At 43.5% G+C, this 15,523-nt stretch overlaps 1 protein-coding gene across 1 annotated transcript in view; it reads left to right on the top strand.

The window, feature by feature from the left end:
- The first annotated feature begins 65 nt into the window (after positions 1–65).
- Positions 66–15,523, top strand: part of LOC135396579 (N-terminal kinase-like protein) — an 89,519-nt gene continuing 74,061 nt past the window's right edge. The window contains exons 1-5 of the mRNA XM_064627622.1: positions 66–378; positions 9,092–9,151; positions 9,248–9,328; positions 9,413–9,532; positions 12,339–12,562. Of these exons, the coding sequence (XP_064483692.1) occupies positions 265–378; positions 9,092–9,151; positions 9,248–9,328; positions 9,413–9,532; positions 12,339–12,562 (599 nt within the window). The 5' untranslated portion in view covers positions 66–264. The remainder of the gene's footprint in view (positions 379–9,091; positions 9,152–9,247; positions 9,329–9,412; positions 9,533–12,338; positions 12,563–15,523) is intronic.

Raw genomic sequence — 15,523 nt, 5'->3', positions numbered from 1 at the left:
ATAATTCCCTAAAAAAGCATACGATATTTCTACAACACGTGTTATTGCGAACGGTTGCAGTCATTGTTGCCATCACCGCGCAGTCATCATCATCATCATCTACAACATCTCGACGTCGTCGAACAGTGAAGCGCGCCTCCCTTTTATGCTTTATTCCTGGTGATTTTAATGACAAGTGTTCTCGGGAGTCGCAACGTGGACTAACATTAGAGCCTGTGCGTGTATGCTTTCCTGACGTTCACCTCTGTGAGTGAATGGGGGATCATGTGGTCCTTCTTCTCACGAGATCGTACGAAAGACTTTGGCTACGAAATTGGGGATCATGTACAATGTGCCGAAGATAAGTCATTGTGGAGTCTTCACAAAGGCAAGAAGAAGGTACGGTATCCTGCTTTAAAACGCCGTTGTGGTGTGTGGACACAGCCCGTGAGAATGTATAGAGTAGTCGATGTCAAGAGCAGTAAGTTTGAAAACTAGGCTACCGTGAAGCCGTGTTGAAATATCCAAAAACCTAGTGACAGGTTAGCCATCAAGTTGCCGCTTCCTCTCTTCGATGTACCATTTGGTAGCTGCTCGCAGACTCCTTGTCACCATAGTTTTTGGCACCAAACTTCTAGACTGATAACTATGCGTTAATGCTTTCATGTAACAGCAAGGGGTAATAGGAGTTGTTCTTGGAACACGCGTCACATGATAGATTGCGCAGGCTTCAGCCAGCCTATTTGGTGACGAGATACAGATTGCTTACACATGTTGTCCTCATCATGGGACATTAAACAAGCCGTGCAATGTGCTGAGATTTCAGCGCATGTTACAGAACATGGGCAAAACCAATCTTTAGACTGAATGGCATGACACATGGTCGCAATTGTCTCTTGACATAAAGCCGCAAATTAGCACTGTTGCATAACATGAGCCATACATTCCTAGTAAAGTACCAATGTAAGATTCCTGCAAGAAATTACATGATTCCAGAGGGAACTATATCTTACAGGAGCACAGAAAGCACTTCAGTCACGACCATTTTTTCAAACCAAGCCGCTAACCTGACTGTTAAAACGCACCATGCAAAGGGATTCACTCGACAGATGCATACATATAGCTGAATTCGATTTTGAAAATCGCGACCGCGCACAACGGTGGCAATGCCCGCAACTAGCCGCCGGAGTCGCTTTGACGCCATTGCGGTGCAACCCGCTAACTGGTTTGCTTGTTTGGAGAAGCGTCGTCTGCTACAGAGAGAGAGAGAACTGTGAGCAGAAATGAAAAAGAACAAAAAAAGTGCAAAAAGCACCTCGATTTGAGCGCGGTCTCTCTTGTAACTACGATGACATCACAATCCTCCTCCTCTTTGCGACCTCCAGAGCGAGTCAATGTGCAGCACGTGCCGATGTTTGGGGGGTTTTATTCCAAGAAAAATATTGCGTACAGAGAATTGTTGGCACGTCAAGTTACGTCTTTTCATAATTCGCCAGAAACAGAAAATCTTTTAGATGGATTTCTGGGCTATTGTTGTACAGGCTTAACTGAGTCGTTTTCTTTTGAACAAATGGGGTCATAAAATACAGGCAAACGAAATTATAGACGTTGCAGAGCAGTATCAAACCTTGGGGTGGCTCCATATACCGGTAGACTTTCTAACATGTTCTACGAAGGCAGAAAAATAGGCGATGTCAAGTTGCTGGTGGTGAGTAAATCAAAGAGTGATAATAAACGGTAGGAGCAACTTATTTATTTACACATGGTAACAAGACTTTCGCGCACGAGACTGTATATATGTTCCTGTACCATGTTCATATTTTTATAACCTGAAGAAGTGCAGTCTCGTGCACGAAAGTCTCATTATCATGTGTAAATAAACAAGTTGCTCCTACCGTTTAATATCACTCTTTAACATGTTCTAATTAGATATACAACCTTTGACAATAAAGTTTGGTGAATGATGCCAGAACACAAAGGCATGTGCATTGTTCGGGGCAGTCGCCTTACTACCGTTTGAAGTAGTTCCTATCCTGGCAATGCACTGTTGAGAGCAATTGCACAGGTCCTGGAAACTGCAGGCAAAGTCCTCTTTTCAGATGGTGTTCAGCACCCTCGTCACACAGCTCTGAATGTTGGATACATCGGCAAATCTGTTGACTTTTAGGGTGATTTTCAGTCATGGAAACAGTAAAACATGAGTATGCTGCGTGTGCAAGTGGAACAACTCCCTTTTTGGCCAGCATCCGCTGCACAACTATAGCTGTATGGGTTTTGGCATTATCGTGGAGAAGGAACCACAAGCGTCTCTTGGCATATCGAAGGGGCCACCGAAGCAGTCCCGCCTTTCTCGAAAACGTTTATGCCGTTCATACACTAACTTCAAGGGCACGCCATCATCCCTGTACACGTTCTTCACCATAGCATGAGTTTCTTTTGCTGATTTCTCAAGCTTCAGGCAGAACAGTAAATTGGTTCCTTGGTCCATTTTGCACTGGACTGCTGATTTCAATTCCTGCTCATAACACACACGGTTGCAAGGCCACCATGAGCTTATATAACTGTGTAGCTTGTTGTCTTCATCCTACCTTGCATGGCCCTTCCCAGCGGGCAGTGCTCCGTACCCACAGCGTTCTCACAGTAAGCGTGCCAACCTCATTCACCCAACTTTATTGTCAAAGGTAGTATTCATTGAACTTTCAGCAATGAGGGAACATTTGTCAACACTTTTTGTGTCAGTATACCACAAAATGCCAAATTTTTGTACATGTTTCAAATTACATGCTTGGGCTTTAAAGCACTATGTGCAGACAACAAGTGGGCAGCCTTCTTTGAAGGCTTGAAATGGATTAGAAAAAAAAAAAAAAAGTCTTGAGATCCAAAGCAGCACCTCGCCTGTTGCAGAGAAGATTATATTGTTTGAATTGCAGTTCATGTGTTTGAAGTGCAGGAACCAGATTTATTTGGTTGTTGTATAAAGCCTAGTGAAGAACTATTTAGTCCTCTTTAGCGGGAAATGTGTTACAGTGGAAGGGGAGCTTCAGAAAGCCGGGGTAGCAAAGCGGCAGCCGACAGATGCCAGCAGATTTGAACACTCAGTCCTGAACATAGTAGAAGGAGGCAAGCTGGCTGAAGAGGGTAATGTACCCCTTGTATCTGAGGAGGAATGGAATAACCTACAAGGAAGACTAGACAAAGTGTCTTGCCCACTCCTTCCATATCTCAGACTTCTCATTCTTTCGTGGTCGTCTTTTTCAGACTCAAAATTATGTTTTGTTCATCACCTCTCTGTACTGGCCATATTAATTTGACAAGACGTCGTGATTTAGGTTGGACAAGTCCCGCTTTCGTGGTCCCACTGTCCCCCCAGCATGCTCAGGGACGGTGTTTTGTCCCGCTTCTGGCTTGAATGACCCCCAAATGGAGAAAAATGTGGCTAAACAAGGGTTTTCTACACCCATGTTGCCCTCTTCCATCTCACATCTTTCCACAATCTAGCCAGTGGAATATTATTATTATGTGTTGGCTAGTAAGCCATCCCTTTGACAGTACTTTGTGGAAAGGAAAGATCACCTGCTCACACTTTGCTCATGAAGCTGCCTTGGAGGAGAATGGTCTTGATATAATGACCAATCATCGTGACGATAATGATGCAATGGAAGTGCAAGTTCAGCGAGATTGGGGCTAGATTTTCCGTTCATATCCGTACAAGTATGAGGACACAGTAAGCAGAATACATTCTAGTCAAAGTATTTAATGTGCGCGCTCGGCAGTACGAAAATTGCAAACTGTAATAGCTGTTAACCTGCACGTCTCAAACGAAATATAAAAGACAGCATACAACGCACACCTTTTACATCACCCTCGTTAGTCTTCAGCTAAACCCACTTCACAGGTTACTACACAAATGGTATATATATATATATATATACGCTACAAAATTTAGGTTCGAACGACCAGGATGTTGAATATAGATAGGGGAGAAAAGACACCAGAGACTGAAGTAGGGAGTAGGGGAAGTTATTTATTAAACTGGCATTTAAACTAAGGGTCTGGGGAAGTCTACGTTTCGGCGGAAGCTCCGCCTTCTTCGGGACTGAGACGAAAATCTATGTACAAGGTCTTTTAAAAGGTTACAAAAGTGTCGTCACAGTTGGTACAATTCCACTGCGAGGCAGTCGTCAGTGAGTCATGTTCTGGAAGATTCCGGAAGGTTCCTGGGTCATCGGCCGGGGAGATTACGTGTCAGAGTCCTGGGTCGCGCTCGTTGAAAACCTGTTGTCCGGGGTGTTCTTAGAGTCATTGTGTCCAACTGTAAAGAAAAGAAGAAAAGAGGCAGCGGGCACTCCGAGGACATACCGAAAAAAAGTTATCCGGATATGCTTCTTACAGTTGATAGCACTCCTTTATCCTCATTTATTAGAGATTGGAATTTGTAGATCAAGTACGATTCGCGTTGCTCTCTGCAGCGATCGGATGTGAAATTTGACTCTAAAATAAAAAGTGCGACGTTATTAATGGAATGACCGGGTCGACTAAAATGGCGAGAAACCGGGAGGCTACCTTTTTTCGAAACATCTGATCGGTGGTTATTGAATCGAATCCTGAATGAATTTTTACTTTGACCTACATATTGCGCGGAGCATGTTGTACATTGAATGATATAAATAATGTTACTGGAGTTACAGTCAAAGTCGCCATTGATTTTAAGGGAGAAGTCGGAGTTTGTACTCTTGACCGCTGCCGTGCTTTGCATTGATTTGCATATTTGGCATCTTTTACCATTGCATGGATGGCATCCCGCCGTAGGTGTTAATGGTTTGGGAACTTTGGAGTTGACTAGTCTATCTTGGAGGTTGCGGGCACGTCTGTAGGTAACTCGTGGCTTCTCGGCAAATATTTGTCGTGTCCGTTCAGATTGCAGAAGGATGCTATGGTGGCGGTGGAGGATACTGTTAATATTACCCGCGCCTGCACCAAAGGTAAGAACAAGGTTTACGCGGTCGCCCTTGGGTTCGTCGTTGCGTTTACCGAATAAGTTCCTCCGGTCTGTTTGTCGTGCTTTGGACAGGGCGTCTCTTACTAGACTGGGTGGAAAATTACGATTAACGAAGGTCTGCTCTAATTCCGCGAGGTTTTTGTTTAGAACATCGTCGTCCGAGCAGATCCTCCTGTATCGGAGTGCCTGGCTATAAGGAATGGCGAGTTTAGTATGGCGCGGGTGGCAACTGTTAAAGGAAAGGTACTGCTGAGCATCAGTTGGCTTTCGGTACAGGTCAGTGGAAAACCCCTTCTCGGTTAAGGTTACTTTTACATCTAGGAAATTAACAGTCGTTGCCGAGAAGGAGTGGGTGAACTTCATGGCGGGGTGTACCAGGTTGAAATCGCGAATAAATCCTGTGAGATCTTCTTCGGAGTGTGGCCAAACCATGAATATGTCGTCCAAGAAGCGTTTGTATAGACTAGGTTTTTTGTCGCGCACGGCTAGAAATTTTTCCTCTAGTGCACCCATGAAAATATTTGCGTACGTTGGTGCCATCTTGGTTCCCATAGCTGTGCCATTTATTTGTAGATAGTGGCGGCCGTCAAATTCGAAGTTATTATTTTTGAGGATCAAGTTGAGTAGAGTTGGTAATACAGATGGGTCAACCGCGCGATCGGAGTACTTCAGATACGCCGCCTTCGCTGCTAGCACGCCATCCTCATGTGGGATGTTAGTGTAAAGGGAGGTAACGTCTAGCGTTACAAGCAAGCTTGCATTGGGTGGTTCACATTTGCTAAGTATTTCGAGGAAATGGTTGGTGTCCTTAATATATGAGGGTAATCGGGGAGGTATATCTTTAAGGAGGTGGTCAACGAAGCTAGAAATTTTCTCCGTGGCGGTGCCGATTGAGGAAACTATAGGAAACTATATATATATATATATATAAAAACATACAAATTAAAAGTCAAGTAACCACAACCACATTGTGAATTTGCAAAGTGAAATGTATTTAATTTGCTGACTGAAATTGTTCCCAAAAAGCCATTCAGCTGTTCCGCTGCCTGTTGGACTTCATAAGATAACTTGGGTGGCATGACTTCCCCCTTTGTCGTTCGACTGCCTTCACCCTGCCTCGTTTACTCTGCCTCAGTCAAATTTCTTGCAGAGCGCATTCTTTCAATCCTGAACTGGAATCTTGCGAGTAAGGCTACAGCTTAATGGATTTTTTCAAAACTTGCCTGTTGCTCTTGACTTGACAAGCTCAGCTCATAAGCTCAAGCTCTATAATAAATGAAAATCCCTCAACAATTCGTTCACAAACCAGTCGTAGCAGCAGATGTACCTTTACTGCAGCTGACAAAGAGTACCTTTAATTCCCTTTGGTGCTGTTGCATGGGGTAGAGCCCTGCATGGGTCCGGACCTGCCACGTGGAACGGGCTTCTTTTTGGCTTTGTGTTCCGGGCTGAGCCCGGTCCAACAAAATACTCCAGCACCCCGGTCTGGGCCTGTTCCAACAAACATGGTTCCGCAAGTCTGGCTAGGCCGGGTCATGCAACTAATTTCACACAATGGAGTACTATTAGTTCATATCATCACATGCTGTCGTCATTCCTGTGCATATATTTGCAAAAACAAGCAATGCACACTGCATTATACGTATGTTTCGACTCTCTACAACCTTCTCAAGGCCACTTCACATTGCTCCTGTCTCCTCACATATTTCACAATAACGTTAGCAAAGCTTGGTAAGAGGGGTAGGGATTGGGAGAAGGAGTTCGTCGACAACATCCTCTACCTCCACAAAAACTTGTAGTGTAACGATAATGTGCTTGCCCATGTGCGTTCTGGATTTAATTTGGTGTTGTGCTGTTGCAGTGTTAAACTGACAGTTCTTACGTTTGTGGCCGTGTCTTCTCTTCTTATAAATGTACTTATAAATTTGTTTAATAAGCACTAGAAACGCGTAAGTCACGGCTGGAAATGCTAGGCAGTGCTGTATTGGCTGAGTCGCTTTGCCAGGCTTTATTTGCTGAGTCACCGGGATGGGACGGGCTCTACTCAATGGTCTACCGGGTCGGGCCGCATAAAAACTAGAAGGCACGGGAATGGGTGGGATTATTTTTTGATGCACCCAGGGATCCCGAAAACTCTGCTCGTGCAGAGCTCTTGCACGGGGTATGTCTCTAGGCATGTCTTTTAGAATATGTGTTAAGTATGTTGTGTAGCAAAAAGATATCGGCTTGATTTCAGCAAAAGACTCTGACAAAGGTAAGTTAGAAATATAAATGGGACAAACCACCTGCAGTTTCAACATCATCACAGCGCATATCAGATGCCAGAACCCGTCAACAATTTCGCGGAATCACCACGTGGTATCTAAGTAAGTGTATGGGTACAGTCCTACTCCTGACCTTGAGGGTCCACAAAGGTCCACCAGATGTCGTTCACCATCTAGACATTCCTTTTCCTGGTTAGTGAGTGATAAGGAAGGCGAGCTAACGCATTTTTGCCCAAACATATAGATGGCAAACACCTCGTGTCATTTTACACACCGTTTGGTCTCTGTTTTTGATAGCACTGAAGTCTGGTGAAACATAGGTGTGCGTGAGCATTGCTTGCAATGGAGTGCAAGATTGCTAGACTGGGTTGGACCTATGGAACACGTGTGTTCCATTAATCTTATATTAAGGCATCGGCCAGGTTGCCCAACATAGATCTTGCCACAATTCAGCGGGACGGAATACACCGTCCCTAAGTTACACGTAACGAAAGGGTAGCGGTGGCTCACCTCGCAGGTAGTGGGCGTTTTTTGCTGAATAGAGCCTGTAATTTGTGCTGCGCCGAAAGCACGACATTAGTAGCATATCTAGCTCCAACCTTCTTCATATTGTGAGAAACCCTATAGGGGATCCAGACTGGTCTCAGACTGGTCCAGACCGGGCGGTCAGGTGCGCTGTTTGATAGAGTGATCACATTTTAACTCCCTAAGTATTAACTAAGTATTCTGCTATCGCCAGGAGAAAGGTCTCTGGATAGCATGCCAGCCTAAGCCTTTCAACTTGCTCCTCAAAGCTAGAGGATACGGTATGAGGACAGGATTTTGTGAGGGATGCCCGCAGATTTTGCCACCGCTCTTTTGACCACCTTAGAGTGGGCGGAGCTATAGGGCAGGAGTCCCTTTTTTGCTCTAGGATTGTATTTCCAACATTTTTTTATTTTGAGCATGTAATATATAAATCCAAGAATTGCAGCGCATCTTGTTTTGGGAGTTCAGTGGTGAATGATAGTCCCATGGTGCTACTTCTAAAAGTTTCTAACACACTGTCTTTATCTGTACTGTAAAACATCAAAAAACTGTCCACATACTGGAACACATGAGTCTAGGGGGCTGCCCTGAGCGCTTCACTGATAACCCTCAAATGTAGCTAGACGCATGTCTGTCCTGAAGGAACTGTATAATTGGCCACGAGTTTGCTGAGATGCCGCTGAAGAAAAGCCGATACACAGCGTTGCCACGTGTTTTTCTCTGTTATGATTGTGCGGAAGGGAATGCTTGGCTTGTGGGTTTTTGCTGTGAAAAAAGCTCTGAAAAATTCTTGCTTCTTGCCTTTGATAGACTTGGCGAGTCTTTCAAGGTTTGCCACTTGACATATGTTGATGATAGTGGCATGTGCATTCTTCACCTGTTGGGCACTTACATTTTGAAAATTCTTGTTTAGTGCTTCAGCTGTCCTCTGATCGTAGATTGGACCAGGGACAATGACAAGTCCACCTTCTTTGTCAGCGGTGACCACATTATTTCCAGATTGCTTAAAATAAGTAGAACTTGCCTAATTCTTCTGGGATTTCCTCCTAAGAGTGGAAAGGCTTTTCCAGACCACAAGACCCGGTTAATGCAGGTAGACTGCGTGTTCTCCGGTACAGCATTAGCCACTTTGCATCCAGTCATGCAGGCCATCTGCAGGTGGTTTGTCCCATTCATGTTTCTAACTTACCTTTGTCCGTGTCTTTTGCTGCAGTCAAACTGATGTGAACTTGTACCAACTACCCCGCTTGGTCCCTTTTGTATAGCAAAAACGTATGTATATTACGACTGAAGGTGTAATGTCATTTTAATAATTATTTAGGGAACAGAGCAAGACGTATCCGTGTTTGTCTTTCAAGTGGAGGGTGACAATGATGCCCAGGTGAGTTTACATTTCCACAGTAAGAGCAGTTGCATCATGCATATAACACATCATACGAATGTATTTCTCTGCTATTTATCCTGCCTATACAAACAGCTTGAAACAGCCAAAGCCTCTGTGAAACGGATAAAGACACTCAGGCATCCTAATATACTTCAGTATATTGATAGCTTGGAGGTAAGCACCTTTACAATATAGCAGGAACACACATTCCTGATTGGTTGTAGTATGATTTACTGTATCAGTTCTTCATCCGTACAGACTGAAAAAATAATTTATTTGGTCACGGAATATGTGGAGCCACTTGTCTTGCAAGTTAAGAGCCTTGGAAAAGACGAGGAGACAAAGCTGGCCATTTCATGGGGCTTGTATCAGGTGGCTGTGAGTATCTTGCACAAGTGGCAGCTTTGACCTTTTATTGTTTTGTATGTGTTTGGAACTAGTACTTAGAATGTAAGAAATCCCGTCTATTGTTTCAAGCACCTGCAACCATTCATTCGGAAGATGTGTTATACCAGGAAGGCATATTTTTGAGCTCACTGTATGGAGGTAGCTCATGGGATTTACGAAATCTGCTGTTGCAATCTTGAAATCTTTACAATTGCAAGAAATAGTTCTACAAAACCTAGCTCTAATTACTAGAATCACAAACCAGTACTAACCTCTACAGCATGCAAAATGACTGGAAAGTTCGTAAACATTCCTGCTTTTTTTTTAGGAAACCCCTGTTCATTGTCTATGGTGGTTCAGCACCATTTTGCTGCTCCATTAACTGCACAAGGCTTATGCAATTAATGGAATTTTTCAATAACTTTTGTTTGTAATATATGTAGCTAAGAGCCATTAAGATTATTTGGTTCTTCTACAGCTTGGTGTTTTTGGAAGTTAAGGTACTGATTACTATTGCCACCTCTAAAACCAGTTCCCAACACATTCTGAAAACTTCAACAGTACACAGAGTTATCCTGCTAATTAGACACAGTTAGTCGAATCTAAAGCTGATATTTCTTTATTGTAGATTTTACTAGTTGCATTATTTGTGACACGTAGTCTACACATGCTAATAACTAGAGCACGGATAAATATGCACTAAAAACCTCCGGAATATGCAGGCAACTGTGCACTGAAAATCATCAAAATATGCAGTAAAAACCCTCAATATATGCAATGCTTTTCATTGCTCTTGGTGCGAAAGCAATGCACCAAATGCCTACTTGAAAAACTGAGTTTTTCATTAGGAATAATGTGGTAAAATAAGGCCACCTTCGTTCTGTAGCACACAACAAATAATACTTGCGCCACAGATATAAATCATGGAGCTGAAGGCTTTGTGTTGGATATTGATAAAATTGCATAAATGCAGGCTAGCTGGCGGACGAAAACCATGATGAAACAAGCCTGAGCATCAAAAACACAAACATACACATACGATGGTGGATCAAATATAAATGAGACTTTCATTTTATATATTTTTTATTTGTAATAAGAAATAAACCAAGTGTGCATTATTTTTCTACATTATCTCCCGATGTAGAAATGCATTTTTCCCTGTGGGTCGGTAGCTTCTTTATCCCCTCTTTATAAAAAGAAGTGGGTTGTGTCAGCAGCCAGTTGCGCACAAACTCCTCCACTGCGTCGTCGTCGTTGAATCGTTGGCCTGCCAGTGCTTGTTTGAGTGGCCGAAACAGGTGAAAGTCACAAGGTGATAAGGGCTATAGAGAGGGTGTTCCAGTGGCGTCCAGCCCATTTCCATGGATTTTGCACATGTGACGGCTGCAGTGGAGGAGAATTGCTTTACGTGTTGGTTGGTCATACGTTTTGCTGCGATAAGCAAGTTTAACCTCACTCAAAGGTTCACAGTAATATGCAGCGTTGATGGTACGACGATCGCGCAACAAATCAATGTGCAAAATGCCGTGCTGGTCCCAAAAAACAGTTGCAAGTGCCTTACCAGCTGACAGCCAAGCCTTGGCTTTGACAGGGGCTTTCGTTTTGAATCTCGTTACGGCCTTCCACAAATTTCTTATGCCAAGCAAACACATGCGGCCTTGACTGTGTTTGATTCCCGAACTGTGCCGTCAATCTGCAGAATTTCAGTCTGTTTTACACCCTCACGAGCACAAAACTTTATAATACATTGCACAATCGACGAGTGTACCTCTTTCTCAGGCATCGTATGATGGACTACTGAGGAAATGTAATGAGACCGGTCGACTTCTCACATAACTACTGACCCGCCTACCTCGCAAGTGCACAAGCGGCAGTGTGCTCCAGTTGATAGAACACACTCTACAACAAAAGTCTCGTTTATATTTGATCCACCCTCCTATATTCGTGTTTTTCGTGTTGCTCATGCTCAGGCTTGTTTCGTGACGGCTTTGCGTTGGGCACTGCATCATGCCAATTAAAATGCGAACGCCACCCGTCTTCGTAACAGTAATGTGGCGAAGGTAAAGTACAGCCTGTCAGCCATGCACGCAGTGGAGAATGGAGCAGCCAGGGTACGGGCTGAACACTGCACCTCACCCCTCCGAAACCTGGAAAATATTCAATTCGCATCACAGTTTTTGCGAAGGACAACTAAATGCTGCTCCACAACCAGCAAAACTATCCATGAAAAAAGAAGTAAACTCTCTCACCTAAAACTATGGCAAAATTCACTTTTCGTGCACCATCATGCAAAATATGTCACAACATATTTATATGCACCATAGAACCCTTCTGTTCAGTCACAAACCAAAAGTGTTTTTTCATCGTCGAGATACGGAACCATATCGAGAGAAAAACATGCATTTGCATGAAAATCCATGCAAATCCATGCATGGATGAAAATCCCACACTAAAAACAGTCTGAGGTACCAGCACCTTAACAATTCTCCTCTGCAACTGCACTGAAAATTAAAAGGTTTTGATGTATGACGTCACTGACGTGGAACGACACAAATGCATTCTTTATGAAATCAAGATTTACGTGTGTACAACAGGTTAATTGTTTCAGTGTTGTCTCCCAGTAAGTTGTTCATTTTTTCGAGAGCAGTCATCAAATTGTTTTCTACAGAACCGTTTGTGAAATATGATATGAACATACTTTCTTTGTGTTAGTATTTGAATGCATGTTTTCAAACACATAGTGGGGATTTTCAGTGTGCATACGAAAATGTTGCACTTACTTTCAATGACGTTTCAGAAAGGTTTGGCCTTCTTAACGGAAGACTGTGGGCTCAGCCACAACAACATATGCAGTGCATCAGTATTTGTGGACAAAGCAGGGCAATGGAAGATAGCTGGCTTTGATTATATGTGCCCAGCTGCGGACACACCTCCCCCGAAGACACTGCCAGAACTTGATGTATATACACCTCCAGAACTTGGTGGAACCACTTCAGGATCTCAAAACCCTGCACCAAAATGGTGAGAAACCAGACCTTTCATCGTTGCATTTGGGCACACATTCAAGGAACCCATGGATTTCTTTTTCAGTACGATTGTAATGTCTCTTAAACAAAAGAACCCCCGCTTTTAGTAAAAACCCAGTTATTGTAAACACAAACTCCAGACTGAATTATAACATCTTCTATGGCATAATGTACTGATATAGCAACCCAAAACAACTCAGAATACCAGTTATAGTAAAAAATATTTAGTGTGGTCGCTGCTAAACTTAGTGGAACTGCCAAAAACACCAAAACAGGCGCCATGCAGCATGCAGGGGCCGGGAGAACTCTCTTTGTTCATCGGTGATAACTCTTTTACAACCTGTGCTGCATATTTGCTTGTCAAGAATGTAGAAATGGACCTTTTTCACTGCTTATGCGCATGTGCTGCAGCGCCAATTACCTGGGGTGCGACAGAGAAGCAATAGATGGTGCTGGATGGGTACAATGGGAGTGGGGACACCACGCTAACTTGTCATCCCCTTTCCAAGACCGTTTGGTCCTTTATGCTCCCCATGTGGGTTTGTTTTGGCGCACGCCAAGGGTGGTTCGCTGGAGATAGGATGATAGATGGATGATACGACGTTAATGTGAAAAAAAAGTCCATTGTTTGTGTGTGTGATAGCATGGCTGATCCTCATCAAAAGCGGACTGCTTTAACGCTTGTGCAGAAAGCACATTTGCTGAAAATGGTGGACGAGAACAAGCAATCGCAAAACAAAATGCAAATGTGTTTGGTGTGTTCGCCAGCAACCGTGTCAGTTCTAGTCAAGAAGAGGAAGCGAATTGAAGACGCAATTGGAGATGGCAAAAGTGGGAAACAGAAAAATCTGAGAGGATCTAAAAAGCAGGGAAGGATAATGGACATATTTTTGTTACCGTTTCCATTTTCGTTACTGGTATATTTTCGTTTCCGTTATCCGTTTCTGATACCAGCTTTTAATTTCGTTTCCGTTACATTTCCGTTAGTGTTTCCAGTAATGGAACGGCTGCTACAGAGCGGACAGCCCGTCTGGCTTTGTCAGCACCCTGTTTTGCCCAAGTGCTGCTTCGGTGTCACGCGTACGCACCACACAAGTAATTTTACGTCGTTGGGATGCGCAAGATCTTGCAAGCTTTTTAAAGAAGTGTAGGAACATGTCTTCAGTCAGTCTTCTGTCTTCAGTCATTCTGAGTCCAGCAACCCAAGATGGGTGTTACCTTCATCCAATGTCGCACACATAGGCGGACGCTCTCAGTAGTAAACAATACTGCCACAGCCACGGTGAAATGAAGAAAGTAAAAAACCATATGCTCTCATCCTCGTGCTATGGTGGAGTAGAGTGCGTGGAGTCTATGTTGTGCAAGTCTCATATCTTGATGTCATGTAGGTAGGTAATGTCACAAGTCGGTAAGCGAGTGATGCACCCTCGATATCCAATATTGCGCTTTGTTTCCATGCTGTTGTATAGTATTTAGAGCACTACAGGGAATGGAGTCATCAAAATACAAAAATAAAATGAAAAGTCACTGAAATGTCATCGCACAACAGTAATAGCCATTACCCAAATTCAATACCGGACGATAATTTCCGTTTCTGTTTCCGGTAATGGAGGACAGTTGTATGTGTTTCTGTTATCATTACCGTCTCCAATTTCGGTAATATACCTTTTCTGTTTCCGTTACCATTACCGTTACCCTTCCCTGCTGAAAAGTACACTTTCGAAACAGCTTTGCTCGAGTGGTTCCGGCAAGCATGCACAGCTAATCTGTCTGTCATTGAACCTGTTACGAAAGAGAAAGTCCTTGAACAGGTTCATATCTTGGGGACAAATACTATAAGGCGTCAAATGGATGGTTCAAACATTTTGAAGCGAGCAAGAGCATTGCTTTTCACAGGAAGACGGATGCTGCCCATCGTTTAATCTGGTTACGAACTAAAAGACGTCTTCAACTGTGACAAAACTGCAGTACCGTAACTTCACATCTATAAGCCAGGCCGCAGATAAGCCGCACTCGCAAATAGGCTGCGGGCAATACGACGCGACTGATTTGTGTGACAATGGAGACCATAGTGGAGGCCATAAACCCTGTGGTCCATACTCTGGGGTATGCATGGTGTACAACAAAGGAAGTCAGTTCTAGTGTTGTACCAAGATCGGATTGTGCCCTTGTTGCATGTTTTTCATGGATCAACGGGTCAGTGGCCTTCCAGAAGACATGAATCACTGTCGTCACTTTTGTTAAAGCTGCTTGGGGGAAGGTACCAGGAAGGCCAGTCTACTCAAATGTGCACGCGTCCCTGATACGCATTGTTCGTGCATTGGCAGGGTAGTGCTGTTCCAGAGACACTGTCGGCCTTTTCGATAAAACCGGCATATGGGGAAAATACGAGGGAAAAATAGTCATGAGATAAGCTGCACTGGTGGATGAGCTGCAGAGCGCCTGTGAGAAAAAAAAGTCGCACATAAGCTGCGGCTAATATGCGTGAAATTACGGTAGTTCTGCCATGAAGCAAACTTCTATAACCAGCTTTTTTAATCCCACATGAGTGCTTTCGTCTGAGCCCAATAGACCTTTCTTTCATTTCCGCCACCTTTTTGTACCCTTTATTATAATTTAAAATGATTTTAGGGTGCTCCTGATATAATAGGACTTCTGATTTAGTAAATCTATGGCTTGTTCCTGACCAGTTTACTGCAAATGGGTTCTACTGTACCAGGAAAGGCGTTCTGGAATATATAATATGTACATATAAGCATAATTGGGAGTAGAATGTACTCTCATATCTTTCGAGTAAGTTCTTCAGGTTTCTCACGGGTGACAAACATGTTTCCAGCAGTGCTTGTCATAAAGCATTAGTGGAAGTCTGTGCTTTTCATTGAGGAGATTCAGGAGTTCTTTTTCTTTTCTGTAATTACTGTTTCGGCTTGATGTGTATGTGATGGTAAGGTTAAGC

Source organism: Ornithodoros turicata, chromosome 6 (genome assembly GCF_037126465.1).
Source record: "Ornithodoros turicata isolate Travis chromosome 6, ASM3712646v1, whole genome shotgun sequence".
Taxonomy (NCBI): domain Eukaryota; kingdom Metazoa; phylum Arthropoda; class Arachnida; order Ixodida; family Argasidae; genus Ornithodoros; species Ornithodoros turicata.
The sequence above is the reverse complement of the archived record's forward strand: the minus strand, read 5'-3'. Positions and strand labels throughout refer to the sequence as shown.